The sequence below is a fragment of the Poecilia formosa genome, unplaced genomic scaffold (genome assembly GCF_000485575.1).
Source record: "Poecilia formosa unplaced genomic scaffold, Poecilia_formosa-5.1.2 Scaffold159, whole genome shotgun sequence".
NCBI classification, from domain to species: domain Eukaryota; kingdom Metazoa; phylum Chordata; class Actinopteri; order Cyprinodontiformes; family Poeciliidae; genus Poecilia; species Poecilia formosa.
This window is the reverse complement of record NW_006800098.1, coordinates 143,111-163,819: the sequence shown is the minus strand read 5'-3', so window position 1 is coordinate 163,819 and position 20,709 is coordinate 143,111. Positions and strand designations below refer to the sequence as shown.

The window sequence follows — 20,709 nt, the reverse complement described above, 5'->3', positions numbered from 1 at the left end:
CAGCTCTTGTGCATCTGCATGTTAGCCCTGTAATTGCACATTTGTTATTTGCACGTGCATGTGTTTGCCTGTTTTTTGGGTGTTTTTTTTTTTTTTTTTTTGTCTGCAAACAGAACTTGTTCCACGGCCAGATGAGGACAGATTGCATTCACTCACTGTCAGCTGCCTGAGAGTTTCCTAGAAGAACGCTGATATGTTCGGCCGCCGATGGCCCAGCTAATGATGTTGACCTTTTAAAATTCATATTCGCATGTAGTTGTGTGAGACGGGAGGGAAGAAACTGGCATGCACGGGCTAATTGTGCATGCACATAGACTTCCACCTCCAATGACTGTAATGACACTGACCTTTTGATTTGTGATGATCTGTGTCGGCGCTGCTTATTTGTGTGGGGTGGAGGAGGGTGGTGGAGGTGGGTCGTTTCTTGTTGATTGGCTTCCTGCTGCACCTTCCCCGCCGCATTCACACGCATGTTGTGAAGATGGTAGCGGTGGAGCATTCTTTATTAAGGACACTCTCTGCTTCCAGTTCCCATCAGCAGACACAGCAATCACAAACACAATACCTGTTAGCTGCATCAGCTGTGCCCTTTGATTAGGACAGAGTTTGGGGTTGAGAGGCAGAAAGATTCACAAACAGGCACTGGAGATGCAACCTTCCTCACACTGAGACCAGCACCTTATTAATCAGAAAGAGACAATTATTTTCATTCAATAATTTACGCCTAATCTCACTCAAAGAGTAATCCAAGTGTTTACATTTTTCCCAGATATTGACTACTTATTCTACGTCTGTATGAACTGGAGTGTTCAAAGATTTACTTGATAGTTTTACCACGTGTAGGAGTTGTAAAGGAATGAGGCGTTCTGTTATGAAATGCTACTTTCACATTCTCCGAAACGGCTTGCCGATCCTCCAAAAAGTATGCTTGATTCGCTGCATTTTGTCACATTCCAGCTACAAACTTTATCCAACCAGTACCAAGCAGGAGAAGTTTGGTGTTTTAGCCAATCAGCACGTGCGTCCTCACGGCCTCGGACAGTGGCTCCTCAGAACCATCCATCCTGCTCTCTGTCTGAAAAAAAACCAACAAAAAACAACAACAAAACAAAACAGCTTCTTTAAGTTTTACAAGTAAACAGACACACCCGTAATACTCAGATAAATCACGCAGTAGTTTCACATGCAGAGAAGAGGCGAAGATTTCACTGGCGGCGTTGTGACAAGAATTTGTGGATGACACAAGGCTGAGAAGGAAATTATGAGATCTTTCTCTTGTTATTGCAAAATTAACTAGTTTTGGCATTTTGACGATAGAAATCCTTTGCCGTACGAAGAAGTCATGTTTGCTACATTCTACAATCTGGAGAAAGGAGGCTAAAATAGAGAAGTTATAGGTTTACCTTCTGACAGGACAAAGAACATAAACATGCAGCTGAAATTACACTGGAGTTTTGGGGTATAATTCCAAATGCATAACGCCTTTTTCAGGGTTTTCATTTTAAAAGAAATGTTCTTTCACTTCCGGATTACCGACTTAAAATGCCAAAATAAGTTAGTATATGACATATATCTGCGGATACGAAGTGACAAAATATCTCAAAGTTACACGGGTATGGATATTTTAGTAAGGCACTGTTTTTAATCTATTTTCCCCCAAATTTGATTAAATGCTTCAGAACCTACTTTTCACTCTTTTACCAAATGGCCTCGAATCCCGATAAGTTCTCTTTTTATTTATGTCAGTCATGTGTGCCTCCATCCTCGCTGCTTTAGGTGGAACTTTCCCTCACCACCCACCTTTTCTCGGTTATCTCATACCAAACACATGCACTCCTGAGGCTCAATCTCAGCTGCCCTAGGCCTCCAGCCTGCTTCAGCCAAGGAGATGCTCCAGTTTCTCTTAAAATGGGACATAGCTGGGCTTTGTTTGTGCATTCGATGTATTCACACCACTATGTTGTTATATATAATGACTATAAATACGCAGAAATGTACGTCACCTCGGCTGGCAGTGCAGAGAGAAACAGCCTGAGCAGCTACTGCCAAAAGGTACTGCAGGTTCGCATCATGCAGTTCTACCACAGACAGAGTCTCTATGTGTAACACGACATAATCTGCCTTTTGACTGAGTTGGTTGGAGGGGGGGAAAAAAAGTTGAAATGTCAGCTCTATGACAAACATGCCCTTTGGTCTGCAAGAAGGAAGGAAGGTTTTGGCTTTGGGTGCCTGATAAAACTAACAGCTTGAGTTTTTAAAGCAAGTTGGTTTGAAAATGACATTCTTTTATGTTTGTTCGAGCATGCTTGTGTGTGTGTGCGTGCGCGCGCACGTGTACACACACGAGTTAATGTACGAGCTACCAGTGGAGCTAATGGAGCACAGAAAAGAACATGCAGCCCTCACAAAATGAATTAACAAAGTATAATTTGTCTTTCAGTCTCATGTCAAGTCTCTGGAAGTTTTTATTCACTCACACTAAGCACAGATGGCTTAATTCTGTTCTTGTTGTGCATAATTTATAATAATTGACAAGAAATGGTAAGCATGCTCATCTTTCTCCCACTAGAAAGCAATTACTCCATACCAGGTGTAGGGAGGAAAAACAAGGAGATTATTTGATGATTATTAAGGAGGAACTGGGGTCACTACTGGGATTTAAATGGCAAATCTGAACCCTAGGGCAATTCCCAGGATTAGCATATGCAGAAGTGCCATATTTTCGCCCTGCATTTGTTTTTGTGTGTGGGTGAAGAAGATGGGATTGCGTGTGTGTGTGTGTGTGTGTGTTATAAAAGCCCATCTGTAATCGCTCAAGTGTGATATTGCTCCTCATCTCTCAATTAGAACACTTGCAATGCTAAAAGCGGTGTTTGGAGTTAAAGAAATCGTGAGCTTTTAAAAAGTCAGTTTAGTCCTGCCAGAGACTGGGAGTTTAACACAGCTTTAGCCCCTCAAGCCTGAAACGGATCATTTGATGATGTACAAGCACAATAAAATATAGTTATAGCTGGTTGGATCCAAAAACGGATAATAATAGGAACATAAAAGACATGAAACAATTGGCAATAGATTGGTTGCCAGTTGTTTTGTGCGTTTCAACCTAAAATGCAATTGACAATCTTGAACTGGCACACTGATTCAGAAGTTTAAATTTTGAAGGTTTAACTATTTTGTTTCCAAATATGAGTTGTGTACCAGGAAGGAGTTGTCAGAACAGCAATATCAGTCAGAATGGTTCTACTTTACATATGAATGTAAAGCTAAACTGTTTTGATTTTGGGCCTTTTTTTCCCCACTGGAAATCTAATACTATAGAATCCTCCTGTTTGTTGGACTGAGACATTTATTCACAAAGGACCAAACTAAAAACATGCAAGATATCTCGTATGCAAAACTTTTTTTTTTGTTTTTTTTTTTGTGCAAAACATGAGAAAGTTGGTTGGGATAAAACAAATAAATAAACGACAGCAGTTTAGCTGAATGGTATTAAAAAAACGGTGCCTGATAACTTCATGATGGTCACACCCTTTTGTTTTAGTTTGAACCCTTTGAACGCCACGTATAATATGTAGAACAAGTCAATGTCACACATACCTTTCAATAGGACACAATTTTCTAATAAATCAGGAACAATGAAATCATCAAACTTCATTAATTTGCTTTACTTTATGGCTCAGGATTGACATTTTGCTTTGGTAGACCATATAATCAGCACAAGACCAAAAAATTCACGCCGGAGAAAACGATGTAATCAGATGACATTTTAACAAAGACGGTGTATATTATTACCCTTGAAGCCAAAGGCGGACGTTTGATTGGAAAGTTTACAGTATCTTGCAGACGTCTGCACACCACTTTTATACACTTTTGTCACAGTACAACCTCAAACTGCAAAGCAAATTAGCAGGATTTTTATGTGATTGACCAACACATAGTAGTGCACAATTGTGATGTGGAATAAAAATATAATCTAAATGGAAACGGCCTCAAATCAGACCTCAGAGGCTAGTTGGAGAACAGTAGTGAGCAAACAGGCCCATGAAGAACAAGCCTGTGCTTCTGTTAGAATAAGCCCAGTCAATTATCTCATTAATTGAAATTACCCTTAGCAGACATTTTACATTTTACAATGAAGAATAGGGTGGAACAAACTTCCCCAAAATACTTTTTTTTTTCTGTGTCCTTCTCATCAGATAAAATAAAAAAAATTACATAATCTGCGGAAGCATTTTGTGTACTATTTCATCGTTGCGTACATCCTCAGCAGCATATCCTTCAATGTTTATTTCATTAAGGTGGTTTACGTTATCAGACAGACATCGAGGCTACGTTTTTCTGCTTTGCTTGGTAAATAAGGACCTTAATAAACCTCAACTTCAGCTCACTTACAATGCATGCACGTTCAAACGGGGCGTGTGTCGCAGTTGAGGTAGCACAAGCATGAATGCCATCCGGTGTGTGTCAGGGGAGTCTTTGGAGAACGGCTCCACACCGACATTGATGAATGATCTGTCAAGATCGTGTCCCACTCATGCCCACCTCCTCTTTACTCAGGAGAGGGACAATCTTTGTGGGGGGGAGGGCAGGGGACAGAGGTTATCTCTGCATGCTCTCCTGATGTGTGGGTGTTTGCTTGCATTGCTGAGTGTGTATTATTTTGGCAACCCTTGGCCGACCATGTGAGTGGCATTGCAGAGGCATTACACGTGTCAGTGGTTTGAGGTCAGGGTGTGGGGTGCAAGTGGCAGGCAGTGCAGGGTTAAACACTCTGACCTCAGCGAAACCTTGAGGGGCACCCAGCTGTTTTAATGGGAAAAATCCATGATCCGTTTCCGACTCAGACCAGTAAACGCATTACAGGAGCAACACAAAGCTGTCGTTGCCGTGCTGTTTGTGATCAGGTGGTTTAACTTTGCTTGAATAGGTAAAACAATGATTGTTTTAAAACCTTCTTATTTAGAGGACAGTAGATTTAGCCAACTGAATTCGGCAGCAGTGATGACACCCCCGTCCGTTCGTTGCACCAAAGAAAATCACTACTCTTATCACCCAACTCGGGGTGGTTTCTGTGGCGACGGCCGTGCATCAGCAGATTTTTCCACCTGGATGCCGTTCGGGATGCCGCCGTGTTGCTGTCATTAAGCCACATTTGCGCGGCCTTCGTTTCTCAACAGGAGTTTGCCGCTGCAAACTCCAAGATCCATTTGCAGTCTCTAATTTTCTGTGATTCCCCTGTGTGTTTATGTTGTAATCATGTGAAAGAGTAGATGCAAACTGCAACCAAGCACAGAGTAATATAAAATACTGGAAAGTGGAATTAAATAAGATCTCTGTTTGTTGGGGGGGAGGGGGGGTTTGGTTTGTTTTTTTGTTTTTTCACATGAATCAGCTGCATGTTGACCTTTAAGCTTGAGACATTAGAACGGAGGAGGAGAGATGAAGAAGCCTCCACCAAACCTTCTATATAACAGTCAAATAAGACAGAGGAGATGTAAGAGAGGTTGTTTTCTCCAGCACTCTTTCGTTCTCCTTCTAAGCCCTCCCTTTCTCAATCTGTTCCTTGATTACTTTTTAATGATTGCTGCAGCCTAAGACGAATGGCTGTGTTAAATGAGCAAATTAGACAAGGGAGCTGAGTGCAGGAGCATTTGTTAGAGCAGGAGTAATGGATCGGGTAGCCATTGTTTACTCCTCTCCGTTCACCAACCGGGTCCGCTATTGTGTTCTGCAGGCCCAACGCAGTGACACGAGTACTGCCGGACAGTGTTATAAATTATGTTGCACGTAAACTTTTTTTGACCACCCCATAGGAATCCAATTATGGAATCGTATTTTCCTTTTACTTTTGCACGTTTTTATTGATTTTTGCATTTTTCATTATGACTGAAAATTTAGAAGCATATCTCGGAAAAGTTGGGACGCATTTAATTGCACGTTTGCGTTAATCCGTTATGATTTAAGACATCAGAAATGTCTTAAGAATTTGCCTGGTCTGACACAAACAGTACTTCCTGTTTGTCTGCTGATTTTCTCGTTTTTACTGTAGTACAAAAAGTTGTTTCTGTCAATGAATTTAAGGATTTCAATGTAATTTCAATTTATTTTTTGGCTTTTATATAGTGTAAAATCCAAGGTGGGATATTTGATATGATTTTTTTTCAATAATGTGAAACAAGTGTGACAAACAAGTAATATTTCCTGTGGTCCTCTGAAGTCATCATGAGTATGACGATGTTATAATCAATGTTATATTGATTTTGGGCCTTTTTAATAACGGCATCTTGATTTATTGTTACAAGAATAAACCAAAAGTGTTGCTTTTATATACCTAAAACCTAAGATTATGATATAATGTCATGCTTTCCACTGTTGATAAAAACAATGTTGGTTGTACTTGGTCTGACGTTTAAGTCTCTTACCTATCGCCAGGAATATTTAAGCAAAACGTTGTCAGATTCCAGTTACCAGCCAGTTGCTGAGTGTATTTCTCCTTATGCTCTAATGCATGTTTGTACCATTTCGGCTTTTTGATCAGTGCAGAGGAAACAGGTGTTCCCTCTTCTCGTGAGCTGTTGGTTGCACTCCATCTCTTCATTAGTTACATTTATGCATATTTTGCTCTTTTCAGGGCCGACTTTTGAATTCTATTCATATTTCTTTTTGGACGTTAGTTTTCACATTTCTGCAACAGAATGTGATTACTGCCTCCCAACTTTTGTGTGGGGAGCAGGGGGGGCTGTGTTGTTGCTGCCACATTAACTACCCTAACAGCGAGCTCCCCTGCAGGGTCTGTGTAATTCGTCCCACCCTGGCAGGCTGACAGGGAGTCAGGCATGGACAGTAAAGGCTGCTCCCCTGGCAGAGACGAGGCCATGGTTAGTACTCCGTGGATATGGGCACTGCTATGGATCATTACATTCCTCAGTGGAGCAGCTGCTGTTTGTGTGTACGTGCAGACTTCTCTACTTGTGACAAAATGAATGAAGGAGAAACTGAAGGCCATTAATATTAATATTATTTTGTCCCATCAGGGTTCGGTTTTTTGGATTTTTGGACGGTTAGTTCAGTTTAAGATGCGCCCACAGTTTTATGAGCCAATTAATCTGTGTAAATCCTAATAATACAGCAATTAGAGGTGATCGATCTGTTGACCAGCGATTGGAACTGGACAATTTTGCACTGAGCGTCTCTGATTGATCAAACAATGAACAATCTTGTTTTCCTTTTATTAAATACAGCAAAACGATTAACTTCTGCGATTGTGTGTCTCTAACACAACACATAGTAGCATTTTAGTTTGGATTATAATTTTATACATTTATGAAGGATGTTTTTAACTTTTTTAATGTATTGTGAAGAAGTAAAATTATTGACAGGTCTGACATCAGTAATAACCTTGAAATTGGTCTTGTTGACCTCCAAACTTTTTGAAAATGATTTATATTTTAATGTTAATATATATTTTTTTTTGCATTCCTTGCATTTCACATTTGGAAGTAAATGTTGACTGGTTTACGTCACGTTTGTATTTACAGCTGGAGATTTTATTTATGCACGTTTTAGCTGACATCACTAAAAGTCAGACTTTTTACTGTCTTTGTGCAGAAGGCCATTTCCATTTAATTAACCTTTGACAAAACAATAAAGGTTTTCATTTTCTAAACAAACAGTGGAAGTCCACATTAAATTCTCGCAGCCTGAGTAGTGAGCTGAATGAAAATTGTGTTTATCTGTAGAGAGAGAGAGAGACAGAGAGAGAGAGAGATGGCCGCTCAGCAACTGCCATTTGCAGAGTGGGCTACTGCTGATCTCTACAATTATAGTGAGTAATTATTATTATTAGAGATGTAAGATAGATTGGTTAAGTGGCAAACTGGAAGATTCTGACTTGTTATCTTATTTGCCAGCGTTTGAGTTGCTCAGAGGTGTGTGATTCGAAAAGTTTGCCCTCTCTCTGTGTTTACATGAATGTGTCTGGGGATATGAAGCTGCTTTCCTGTTCCTGGGCCAGCTATTAGTCACGCAGGAGCGGCTAATCTGTAATGGCTGCTGTCACGGTATGCTGTGGCTCCTGGTGATGGGTGCGTCGTGACAAAACGCGCACACATCGCGACGAGCCTCCAAAAAACACACGGCACAAAAGTTCAAAACGAACAGATATGTGCACACACACACACACACACACACATCGATTCGCTTACCCATGAAGAATCATCCGTTCGTCTGGTAGCATTAGGACTTCTGACAGATTCTCCAGCGCGACTCATCGTTCTGGCCGCTGGTGACGCGTTTAGAAGTTGAAGACCTGTTGTTACATTGCACAGCAGACTTGATCTGACCCGACACTACCAGAAAATTTAGTCCCGTCTTTCCTCTCTGTATGTAGTAGTTTGTTGATCTGTCTTCAAAAGTTGTTCTGACACAGTCCTGAGAGGTCTGGAAAAGTGAGAAATGTGTTTTTCAGGTGCGGAACAGAATGCAGAGAGAACGGGGAAGAGGGAAATACTTGACATCTTTGTTTTGTGGACCATTGTGTGCAGGATAAATATCTCTACCATCCAGACCATGAGGCGGATAAAGTCGAGGAATAAATCAACGTTGGCTGATGATTGTAAAATCTCTGAAATAAGCTTTCAGGAAAGTTCACGAAAATCCTCCATTGCTTTGGATGCCATGATTTTCAAAGAATCTGAAGGAGTTCAACAGATCAGTGTTAGCCCTGCCCATAACCCCACCCCAGGTGAAATCATTTCATCATGACGCTGCAAGGAAAAGGAATTATGAAATAATTAAATACACATTTAAATAATTGTCTGCATTGGCTAGTAAACATTTACATTTTAATGATTTGAAAAGATATTTATTAAATGAAATGCCTATTGAATAAATGTAAGCACATAATTAAACACCTGTTTATTTCACGGTACATTAATTTAATGATTTATGTATTTTGGCCCTTTTGGCCACCCACAATTTGTAACCTAGCCCTTATTAGCTTTTTGACATGTTTAATTCCCAGCAGATGTCTTTGCTCACTTAAACAGTATACGCTGCTCTTGTCCACATTTGTCTGTAACTGTGTTATTTTGTAAATATTGTGAGCTCGACAGTGTTTATTACAGGAAACATCTGTGCCGTTACTTCAGCTACGTACCTGTATGATGAGCTTCTCTACTCATCTTTTCTGTGTCTCCCAGCCATGAAAATAAAGAAGCAAAAACAAAAAACTGGCCTCCGTAAATATTTGCTAGATTGTCATATTATTTTCTCCCGGCATTGTAAAGAACCGCCAGATTTTTTAAACAGAAATCCACTAATATGACTCCGCAAAAGTACGGCATTTTGAATTGACAAATGTGTTGCTTCCATGCCTAAAGGAAAAGCAGCAAAATGACAACCTGCAAGCTAATGCTCCTTTGCCTCTTTCTCTCTCTCTCTCTCTCTCTCTCTCTTCACTTAGAGCACTGTAGTTGTGGAAAAGTCCATCCAGGACCTCATGAGCCTGATGCAGGATCTGAGTGCGTACTCCAACCAGTTCCTGGAGATGGTCTGTGACAAGCTCAAAGAATACAAGGAGATCTGCAACACAGCCTATAGGTACGAAAAGGAAGGAAAATATTTAGCTGTGAAGTGACCTCCTTATGTTCTCCTTTGGGACCAACAAACAACTTTACAGGTAAAGAAAAGCCAGGAGGTATGGTGGGAAAAAAGGAGCGATAAACTGCTGAGGACATGCAAGAAAGAACTCTCTGGGAACCCATCTGGTCTGGGTCACAGGTCATTCTCTTCAGGGCCCCTAAGCAATAAAGCCAGAACCTGCAGAGTGTGTCTAAGTAGTATTTTCTATGGCCAGTGTTTGATGTAGAGTGTGAATTTTATTGCAGACCTATTTAAACCCTTGAACCTTTTCACACATATTTCATAGGATTTTCTTTAATGATAGACAAGTGTTTTAACATAAAACAAAAAAAAATGTGAAGAGTTTGGGAGGTTACACACAATTAAAATGAGTGGAACCACTTTTACAATTAAAGCTGAAACTTGTTTTGGGGAATGTCTTTCCCAGGTTTAGGAATGTTTACTATATGAAGCTTTAGAGAAGTTTAAGGGCTATAAGTCTAAATTCCTTTATTCTACTGTTTTAACTTTGAGTTTTTTCTGGATTCACGTGTTTGTCTTCAGGGGTATAGTCCAGTGTGAGGAAAAACTAACCATCAGCGCTTCCTGGGCTAAAGATGAGGACATCAGTCGCCTCCTCCAGTCCCTTCCAAACTGGACAAATATGGCGCAACCCAGACAGACGAGACAGAAGAGGGAAGACGAAGAGGATTTTACACGGTATGCACTGAACACAATCAGGCGTAAAGAAGTTATTAGGACTCATCTACCGATACAACCAGACTTTTAGGAATGTTATTTAGACATTATTAAACCTCTGTTTTGCTTCTAATCAAAAATAATACCCATAAAAGAAGTCATGATTGCTCTTTCAAGCACCTTGGATCTGAAGGGAGTGAAGAAGAAGAAGAAAATACAAAAAAATAAAATACAAAATATGAGTCTGAGGAACCGAAAAGGAGTTTGAATCTAATCAAAATAGCCTTTGAATGTGCACCTGTACAGGGAACAGTGAGGCTCGTTGAAGTGGAATGGTAAAGTAAATAAATAAATTGGTTATGTGGCAGAGAAAGTCAATCTGTTGAGTGCTTTCTGCGTCCGTCTCTTGCGCTTGCTTTTTTTAGACCCAAACATACAGAGCAGCTCAGAGATGGAAAAAGGAAAGAGGGACCATCAGGGTGTTTGATTTGAAATGCTTTCATTGCTGTGAAATGGTGGATTAACCCCTGCACCGCTGTCAGCCCGGTGCTTTACTAAAGCTCAGTTAATAAGCTAAATACGCCTCAGTGTTAGTCAATATTCTGTCTTTTCTTTTTCTTTTCTTTTTTTTTTTTTTAATTTGCCGTTTGAAGGATCTTAAATTTGTGGGCTTCCCGGTGGCCCTGGAGGCCAGTCCATATGTCTATGAGTTTGTGGTACCATGGTTCTCTAATATTCCCAGTTCTTTCCATCTATCTTTTCTGTTTTTAATCATCCTTCAACCACAAGTGATTTTAAATAAAGTCCATCTTTGTTTTCATCACTTCATATGTCTTTTTTTGCACTCTTTTCTAAATGCTCTCGGGATTTTTTCCCCCTCCCAATAATTTATGATCTCAAAATACCTTTTTTAATATTAATATATTGCCAATCCACACTCAGGCTTCCAGCTGCTTTTTCTCTTGAATTACTTTAAAGGTCAAGGCAATAATTCACTCCTACATTCCTAATCAAACCGACTTCATATTATCAGAAATCTTACACGTATATGTATGTTTGCTTTTATTCAATAACTCCTCATGTTTATCTTTTAAGAAATCAGCTTCTTTTAAAACATTTTTACTAGAATTGAATATATCTTTATCTAGAGAATACAACGTTGATACCAGCTTTGACCATATCGTTACATATCTGCTTTTAAAGCAGATATTGTTGGGAGGAATAACACGGAAAGGCTTCCCACGCACCTCATGCGCATCAAACTTTTTTGCAATCACATTGCAAAATTTTAATGGATTTTCTGAGAATGTTATGGTAGAGCAACACAAAGCGGGGCTTAACTGGGAAAACAATACGTTATTTTGAAAATGTTACAAATAAAAGCCATAAACCCACACATTATGCTTGCCTGCAGTTACATTACTGTGGTCACACACTTAATATATTTATGAATAATTGCGTGAGGAACCATTTCTTTCTTCTTCAGCGCTGCTTTTGCAAAGGAGTCGGAGGTGCTGACGGGGAACCTGGGAGACAAGTTGATCCCCCAAAACGAGATCCTGCGAGACGTCAGCGACCTCAAGGCTCTGGCTAACCTTCAGGAGAGCATGGAGTGGCTCGCTGGTCGCCTGAGGTCGTTCTTCACCAACCTGCCTCAGATGTCCAGTGAGTACACCTATTAACGGTTAAACCTTAATCTGTCGATAAACTTAAATTATGCACCGAGTTCTATCATTTACAAAACCAACACAAACATATCCAATACGTTCCCCGCTTATGTCTGGCACAATGACGCCAACGCAGACATCTGTTGTTGTTTATTCCTTCTGCAGAAAACTCGGTATTGTTTTGAGTTTGACTTATTAAATGCAAACAATCTCTTACTTTTGCTGTTATTTACTTTCCCCTTTGACTCCTTATGTGCTTTGTACAGTAAATGCCAGCAGTTACATTAACTACAGCAGTTAGGTAATGACACAGACATGCAGGTTTAGCATTACATTTATACATTACTAAGTAGTTTTCAGAATGATATTGTCAGATTACAGGACCTGAGTGTGAATAAAGTTTTTTTCTCATCTGTACTTGCATTAACTCTGCTGCAACACCTCTCACCCGTTCCTCATTATGTTCCTGTTGGTATGTATGAAAAGCACTCATTACCTTCTTCACTGGAGTTGTCAAAGAGCCCTCTAAACACACGTATACATGCACGCAAACTCCTATTATGCTTGGTTCTTCTTGTCTTCGATTGTATCGCCTAATCAGGACTCATGCATTCGCCCAGAGCTGAGTCATCACCTAACATATCATTAATGTCGCTCTATCTCCCCTTCTGTATCCCTCAACTTGCAACTTTTATGTACCTCTTGTTCATCACCTGCACTTAGGTTTTGTTGTCATTATTAATCTAGGAGTATTTTCTATCTTAAACTTTGTTGAAGATTTTAAAAATGTACTCTGTTGGGCAAACAGACTGTGATCAGAGTTTGCAACCTTCAGACACATGATTCTCTCTTTCCTATGAGATGAATGGAAACAACTACATGTGCCACATTTTTACACAAGTAAAATAAACGCTTATTATTTGTACTTTGAGGATTTGATTGCACATTTGGTATGACAAATGTGTAAACCTTCATTTTCTTCTGTAATGACATAATACATTTACTATATAAGGACTTTGGGAATTAAATGTTGGCAATATGGCTTACTGTCGAGGGTGGTCGGTGGAACCACAAGGGGGAGGAAATAAAAATTGATTGCACCCTTACTGTATTTCTTTTTTTAATTACATGTTCAATCAGTGGAATTGGACATCTAGAAATGAAGAAAAACAATCCTGTACAGCACATAAACCTGGCATGTGATCGGTAGGTAATGATTTAGTGCTAAATTAAGGTTTATTTTCTGCGTTCTAATTCAGTCTGTTCTGCTTTTGACCATCTCTCGTTCAAAGTTGTGCTTATTTAGGTCAAGTCAGAACTCAGCATTTCTCTTTTCTTGGATTATTTAAAACAGACTTTGAGATTCCTGAAACTTTTATTCCAATTTGGAAAACACACAAAAAAGAGCATTTCAAATGCATTCTTGGCTTTGTACAAGTTTAGATTGATTTTTTCCACTTGACTCACACTGGTTTTATGTTATGTTTCTAATGAATTACATTGGGAAAAGCTGAGTTAGCTTTGTTGGGGAAGTGGCTGAATGCTTGGCAGCAGAAAGAGGGTCTCGCCCAGGGCACTGTTTATTTAAAGACAGCAAATGTGTGCTTGTAATTCTTAATTTTTTTTTTTTTTTACTGTGAAAGGGCCGTAAAAAGCAGAGGTTGGTTAGTTTTTCTACTTAGCAGGTAGAAACCACCTACATAAAAAAAAGCCTTAGGAGAGATATAAGGTTCTCTATCATTGAAGAAGGTGTATTTCTAAGCCTAAAAAGGCTAATCAGGTCTTCCCAACTTGTTACGGCAAATCAGTGCCCCTTCTGTATCCCTTTGTCCCTAATTTGAATTGGTGCTCAAACCAAATTAGGTCTTAGATCCAGCCCTAATCCCACCGTTCTCCCAAAAAATGTGACAATGTTTTGGTTAGAGATTTCTCTCCTTTGACTCGAATTACTCTGCAGTTGTCCAAGCTGTAAATCAGCATTTTTGAATTGATGAGGGTTGATCTAAAAGAGAGAAATGTCGATAACCACTTAAAAATCACAATGAGTAATACCTGGAGGAGGATGGGCTGCTGACCTATCTGTGATCTGCTCCTGTAGCTAAGATAAGAACATGTCTGCAAGGGGCACTGACTAGATTGCAAGAAAATTGTGTCCAAAAAAAACAAAAAACAACAAAAAAAAACATCCTCATCTGATAAGACTGCAGATGGTTGTCATAATTTGGCTTCAACAGCAAAAATCCTTAGTATCAACCTGCCTTGTGCCAACAGACCAGGCTGTCCGAAGCGACGTGAGGGTGAAGCGTCTTGGCACTCTCTTAATGCTTTTTAACGCTAATTTATGTATCCCCTCATCATCCAAAAGCTAGTTATTTTCAGATATACTGACTCAGAATGGGTTTTGCCCAAATCGTCACCCCATTTTATTATATTTTTTTCTTTTTTAAGAGTGTTCAGCTTTGTTGTGAATGGGTTACACTATATGTGAAAACTTTTTGGGGGGTTCACTGCCATATCTAGGTGTGCAGTCAGGGAGAGTGGTAAATTGTGCACCTTTTCTGAGAGGAATAAAGAGACCTTCAACCTTTATCAGCCTTTGTCACAACTCTCTGGCTTCAGACTTCTGATTGCTCATTGAACTCGCGCTAGTTTGCCGCTGCATATCGCAACTTTTCCTCCAAAAATGAAATAATTAAATATGAAATATTCTTATTTGGGTTTGACTTTGTCACCGCCGTATCTCCCTCTCTGTGCACTTCCTCTCACTCTCGCCCTGACGCCGGCTTTCTTCGTCTTCTCGCAGATAAGAATTCAATAAAAGTGCGGGAAAGGGACGTGACATAATTATCATTAATTCCTGCGGGTGGCACTAATGGGAAGGATAGGGCAGTAACTTATCATGCTGGGACAGCCTCCTTATTGTTCATTATTTAGTGTTTGGTGAGCTGATGGCGGACTACATGTGCGTGGGTTTGCTTGGATGATGTGTGCTTGTGTGTGTACACAGCCGTGCGCTGTGCGAGATGGGACAAGGCTATAGCAGGGGGGGGGGGTGGAAAGTGCCCACCTTATCTCATCCTCCAACCCGCCACCCCCGCCTAGCTCACGTCTATTTCTCTCCAAATTGGATTTTATATTACAAAAGCAGTCAGGTATGAACAAGTCATTTTCCTCTTCTCTCCTTGTTTTGCCGTTTTCTTTCTTTTTCCTTTCTTTCCAAATCTCCACTTCTTTTGCTTCATTCTTTTCTTTTTCCTTTTGGTTTCTTTTCCTCCCTCCGTTTGCCACATTCTCCAGTAGGAGATATTTCTTGTTTTTACTCAAAATGAAAGTTGTTGTTTTTTGTTTTTTTTTGTCTTGAATTTGGACGCAGCTGCGTGATCTGTGAGATTAACATGAGAATATCAAAAGATTTTTTTATAGCTTCAACTTTCTCACTGATGAATCAGTTTTTGTATGTGCACATGCAAATTGAAACATCTTTTGAATTTTCTCTCTGAGATTGCTACAGATGTCTTGAAAGCAAAGAGCCTGCATGTGTGTGATAGGTAATGATGTGTGCATGGATGTTGGTGATTATCTGGTGGGCAGCAGGAAAGGATCTGATCATCTGTCTGGTTATAGTACTGGTTAATCTGCTCTCACAATATTTATTCAAGAATACAAAGGCTTGGAAGGCAGCATCATCCTGGCACCCATCTCTGTTGCACTATTATTATCCAGATTATGTGAAATTACAACAGCAAGCTTCAAATGATGCATAGTTATTAAACACTTTTTACAGTTAACGATTCAGTAAGTGTGGCCTCCTTTACCCGATACCCCTAAATATGTTCAGCGGTTCTGGTAAGGCTTTCAGATACTACAGTGATTAGTTATGCACTCCACATTTGACTTTTATGAAAAAATCTACAAGAAGAAAGCCATTGTTCAGACAAATCCTTGAGAAGTTATGTTCACTGTTTGCCAGAAGCCAAATAGAAGCACGATGAACAAACCCATGAAAAAGAAGGTGCTCTGGTCAGATGAGAGCACTATTTGATTCAGTGTTTTGGCCCATAATGCATTGGTGAAATCCCAACACTCCATATCAACCTGAAAACCCATCCCCATTGTGAAACTGGATAAATCGAGCGCCATGTTGCGGTTAGTATTTTATTGATCAGAAGTGAGGACAGGGAATCTGATCAGAGTTGGCGAGAAGATGGATGGGAGCTACTTATATAGAAGAAAACGGCTTAAAGGCTGTAAAAGACTGTGGTGCAGCTTCACCTTCCAGTAGAACAAGGATGCTAAACATACAGTGAGATCTGCAGTGAAACGTTTCATAACAAAGGGTCAACATGTGTTAGAATTTTCCAGTTACTTCCAAACCTCAGGAGACATCCTATCTGAAACTCGGCTGCTTTGCAAAGAAGAATGGCTTAGCAATTCACATTGTAAATGTGTAAAACTGGTAGAGACAACAGGTTGTTCTACAAAGCCTTGTCTTAGGTTGGGCATGCTATAATTCTTAGATTTTTATGAGTAATTTATTTAAGCAATACATCCATTTTCTTCTTTGTCACAATTTTTGTGCTGGTTCCTAATAAAATACGTAGACACAGTTTAGTTTGTATCATGAAAAATGCGGTATGAAGACTTTATCATGGCATTTTTTTTCTTTTTTGTTCTATATATGTTTGAATTGAAGACCTTTGACCCAGCAACAATTTCTAAACACGTGGGCAGAGAAACAAACGTTCAGCCTCGTCGTCTTGGGTTTCAATCACGTGGCATTGTGGTTTCCTCACAGCAAGATGCTCTCTTAGGAAGAACTCATCTTACCCACAGCAAGTCCATTGCTTTCTCCTTTAGCTGTGTTCTTCCTCTTGACTTTTCTTGACAGGGAAGTTGATTAAGATGCTGTTCTGTTAAGTGCACAGGCCAGCCAGGAAGACTGGTTGAAGTTGGAGACGATGGTCTTGTATTTATATCGTCCATTCTTTTTGTCTGTTCACTCAGTAGCTTTCAATTCATTCCTGTTTTTCGGAATCATCCAGTATTATAACTCATCTAGACTAATTGCAGATTTCTAGACGTCTGCTGTTTTGTTTCCCTGGATAGAAATTCATAGTTTAGTTGCAGATGTTCTTCACCCACCAGAGGCAGCAAAATAAATGTCTTCCATTATTTCCAAGCCAGTCGTTCAGAAATCATTCATCACTAAACCCCTGCAAGACGTTGTCTCCTGTTTTTTCCCCCAAGTGTGTGTGTGTGTGTGTGTGTGTGCGTGCGTGCGTGCGTGTGTGCGTGCGTGCGTGCGTGTGTGTGTGTTTTGTGATTCTTTTTGAGTGTGTCCTGTACTTTTCCATTTTTGAACATCTCCAATCTTCTTGCCTGGTTGTTCTTGTTATTCTCAAAATGAGGCGTTCCGTAACACCTTTCTGAAATGCAGGACAGAGAGGGTAAAATTAGGCGTGTAGCTTTACATGTCCCTTTCTGTTTGCATGCTGTGTGTGAAGATTCCATGGCTGATCTCCTTCTTTAATGTCCCCCACCCTCATCTAGTGCAGATGGCGAGCAACAGACGTTTGCCTTAGATGAAATTCAAAAATAATTGGATAAACGCAGAGCACAAACACACTCGCGCATATGCGCGCCACTTGGACGCGTGAAAAGACACAGGATATGCACATACATATTCTCATGTTCAGCCATGCAGATAAAAACAAGTCATAACTAAGATCGTTTGCAATTTGGTTATAGGGAACTCAATAAGCAGAGAAAAAAAAGAGCAGAAAAGTTGTCAGTCAGGACCAATGAGTCGTCTCCTTTTGCCCGTCTGTCCCCGACTCTAATGGTGCCCCCCATGCTGTGACACCTCCCTCGCATCATCAAAGTGGCATAGGCCTGCAGCAGTAGGAAACGGAGTGTTTTTTTTAATGTGTGTGTGTTTGTGCTGGTGCGTTTCATGGACACCCCCTGGAGAGACCTCCAGCTGCGTGTGCCACAGTAATCCCTGTTTTTTCCCTCTGTCAGAGTGACTGATTGTAATGCACACGAGAGGAAACGGGCCTTCAAGTCACTTTCATGCATATACCCATGTGCATATACATTGACACTTTGTAGGGGGAAAAAACAGCCCCAGGACCAGAGCTTGTTACACATGTCCTTTCCAACAGATACAACCACAAGCCAAGAGAGGAAATAAGATACACTGAGCCCTGAAGAGTTCACAGTCTTGTTTCCTTTTACACGTTTATGTAACATGTTATTTAATCCCAAAATGGAAAATGCAACCTTTTTATGTAGCCATCCTAGTGGTGACCTGAGCAAACATATGGCATATAACCACTGCATCCTTTATTTGCCTCTGACGGATGCAGTGGTGGTAAAAAAGCTTATTTATTCCCTCTCCCTTGGTGTGATGGTGGAGCTTTATGGATGCACTCGAGCTGTTCTTTTTGCAGGCTTCAGTGATAATACAGAAAACATCCAGATGGACTTTTAAAAACAACAAAGAATCAAGACTACATGCACTCAATTATTTCACATGTTCAAAATAAATCTGTGCAAAATAAACCTCACCAACTTTTTAGATGGCGTTTTGGTTGGATATGTAACCAGTCTCCTTGGTAAAAAATGATTGAACTTATTTATGCAGATTGTCGTACTGCCTAATCAATTCCATAACCAGGTTTGATGTGTGTTTGGGATTGTTGTCTTGAAGGAAAAACCCAGGTGTGTCCCAAGTTCAGTCATCCAGCTGTTGCGTTGAGGCGAAGCTGTAGTATTTGGAGGCAGTCCCCCATCATTATTCTTTCAGCATTGTACTTCCTGTAGCATCGCACACCCACAGGATGTTTGAAAGGCTCACCTTGACTACTCCAAACATACTTCTTCTCACTGTGCCACATACCTCATGGGGTCGGGACACAGAGATGCTAACAAATCTTTTTTTTTTCCCCAAGTCTTTGAGGGGGAAGTCCAAGTCAACTCTTTAGGGCACAAGTCTAAGTCAGGTCTAAAATCTTTTATTTTTGCCACTCGAGTCAGTCTCCAGCTGGCGGTGCTATCGCTGGGGGGAGTATATATTCGCCATAAACGGATAAAAGTAAATCTGTAGTAGATCAAGACTTCTACACCCAAAATTGAATCATTTCAATCCTGCTTAGAATCTGCATTTGGTGTTATTTGTTGCACCCTGAAAACTGTTCAAATCCATCCTTAAAAGCCCAGAATGTTGAGATGCATGCTGGTGTTGAGCGCATGTAAACATATTAGAACCACTGTAATGTTACCTGTCAGTAGACGAGAACGATCTAATGTACGAACAATATATAAATCCACTGGAAAAACATGTCTAAGTTAGGCTCTGTGCAGAAACAAAACAGATAAGTACCAGAGGACAGCAGAGGGCTGGACTGTAGTAGTTCATTTTCATTCTTATAAATGCGCTTGCAAGTAACTTTCATCATTAAAATGTCTTTTTCTCTCCACCGTCGGTTGGATTTTATATGTTTAAAGAAACCAGAAGCTTGTCTACATTCAGTTAGATTTTGACACAAAGTGTTTCACTGCCTCTACCTGCAGCAAGTAGTGAAATGAGACTGACACTGCACCATTGTGTCCTCCCACACACTGCACATACGCATTATCAGGTTTACTCAGAGACTGTTAATTAGCATGTCAGCTTACACATACAGCACATACATTCGTTGAAAACGTCCGTGCACACCGGCCGACACATAACAAACACGCAAGGTTTTAATGAGAAACAGTATTCCCTGCTTTTTTTTTTTTTATCTCTCTTTGTCAGATGCACAAACTGTAAGAGCAGCTGTCACCAGTTTGTCACTCACAATGCTGCCTGTGTTTGCTTTGTTGATTGGAAAGGCAGAGCATACACCTCGCTGCTGTTTTCTCAAGGCCATCGGTTTCTTATCTTGCAAAGATTCATTTAAAGTAACTGCAGTAGGGGCAGTAGAACATACTGAGCACATGCAAATTGTGATGTGACATTCTTGGGGTTGCACTCACCATCCCCTAGTAGTGGAATAGTGGACATAATCTTTGAAAAAGAAAATCCTGCCATGCGAAAGGACAGGAGCAGTTTATTTGGTTCATCCTAAGCTTAATGCTATTTTAAAAAATCTTCATCTCTTTGTTCACTATTATACCGACATTATATGTAACAGTAGTGCATAGGACGTCTTGATATCCAAGAGCAGTACTAATTCCAGCATTGCCGTACGTCACTTTTGATACTGTAATGTACGCACCATATAACACAGGCTTTTGAATTAATTCATTTTAATATCTTGAAAAATCCCACAGCTTGAGTTCTATGACTCTCATTCACCATATGAGAGCCATTACTACAGAAGCAATGCAACTGTGACTCAAAAATAGATACAAAAAAAATGCTAGGTTGTCTCCACTGATGATGATTCACTCATCTCGGCATGCTGGATGCTTGAAGCTTAAAGTAAAGCTCACAGGTGCCCTACTGTATGGCATAATTTAGGGAATATTTGTTTTAGCACTTGAAAGCACTAATTAAGCATCAAAATTTAATTCTAGCCACCCTGTTTTTTTTTTTGTTTTTTTTAATTAGCCTTATGAAATGTTCTAATTTAAATGAGTTTTTATCTGTCACAGATGGTACAGAACACCACGTCACTGCAGGCTTTTAGTAGTTTACCACTACTCCGGCCTTAGTCATACATTCGTACCTGTG

General features: G+C 40.1%; 1 protein-coding gene across 1 annotated transcript in view; it reads left to right on the top strand.

The window, feature by feature from the left end:
• The window catches only part of exoc4 (exocyst complex component 4), a 114,407-nt gene that overhangs the window by 77,323 nt on the left and 16,375 nt on the right, over window positions 1-20,709 (top strand). The window contains exons 14-16 of the mRNA XM_007564422.2: window positions 9,464-9,600; window positions 10,186-10,341; window positions 11,807-11,985. Coding sequence (XP_007564484.1) covers window positions 9,464-9,600; window positions 10,186-10,341; window positions 11,807-11,985 — 472 coding nt within the window. The remainder of the gene's footprint in view (window positions 1-9,463; window positions 9,601-10,185; window positions 10,342-11,806; window positions 11,986-20,709) is intronic.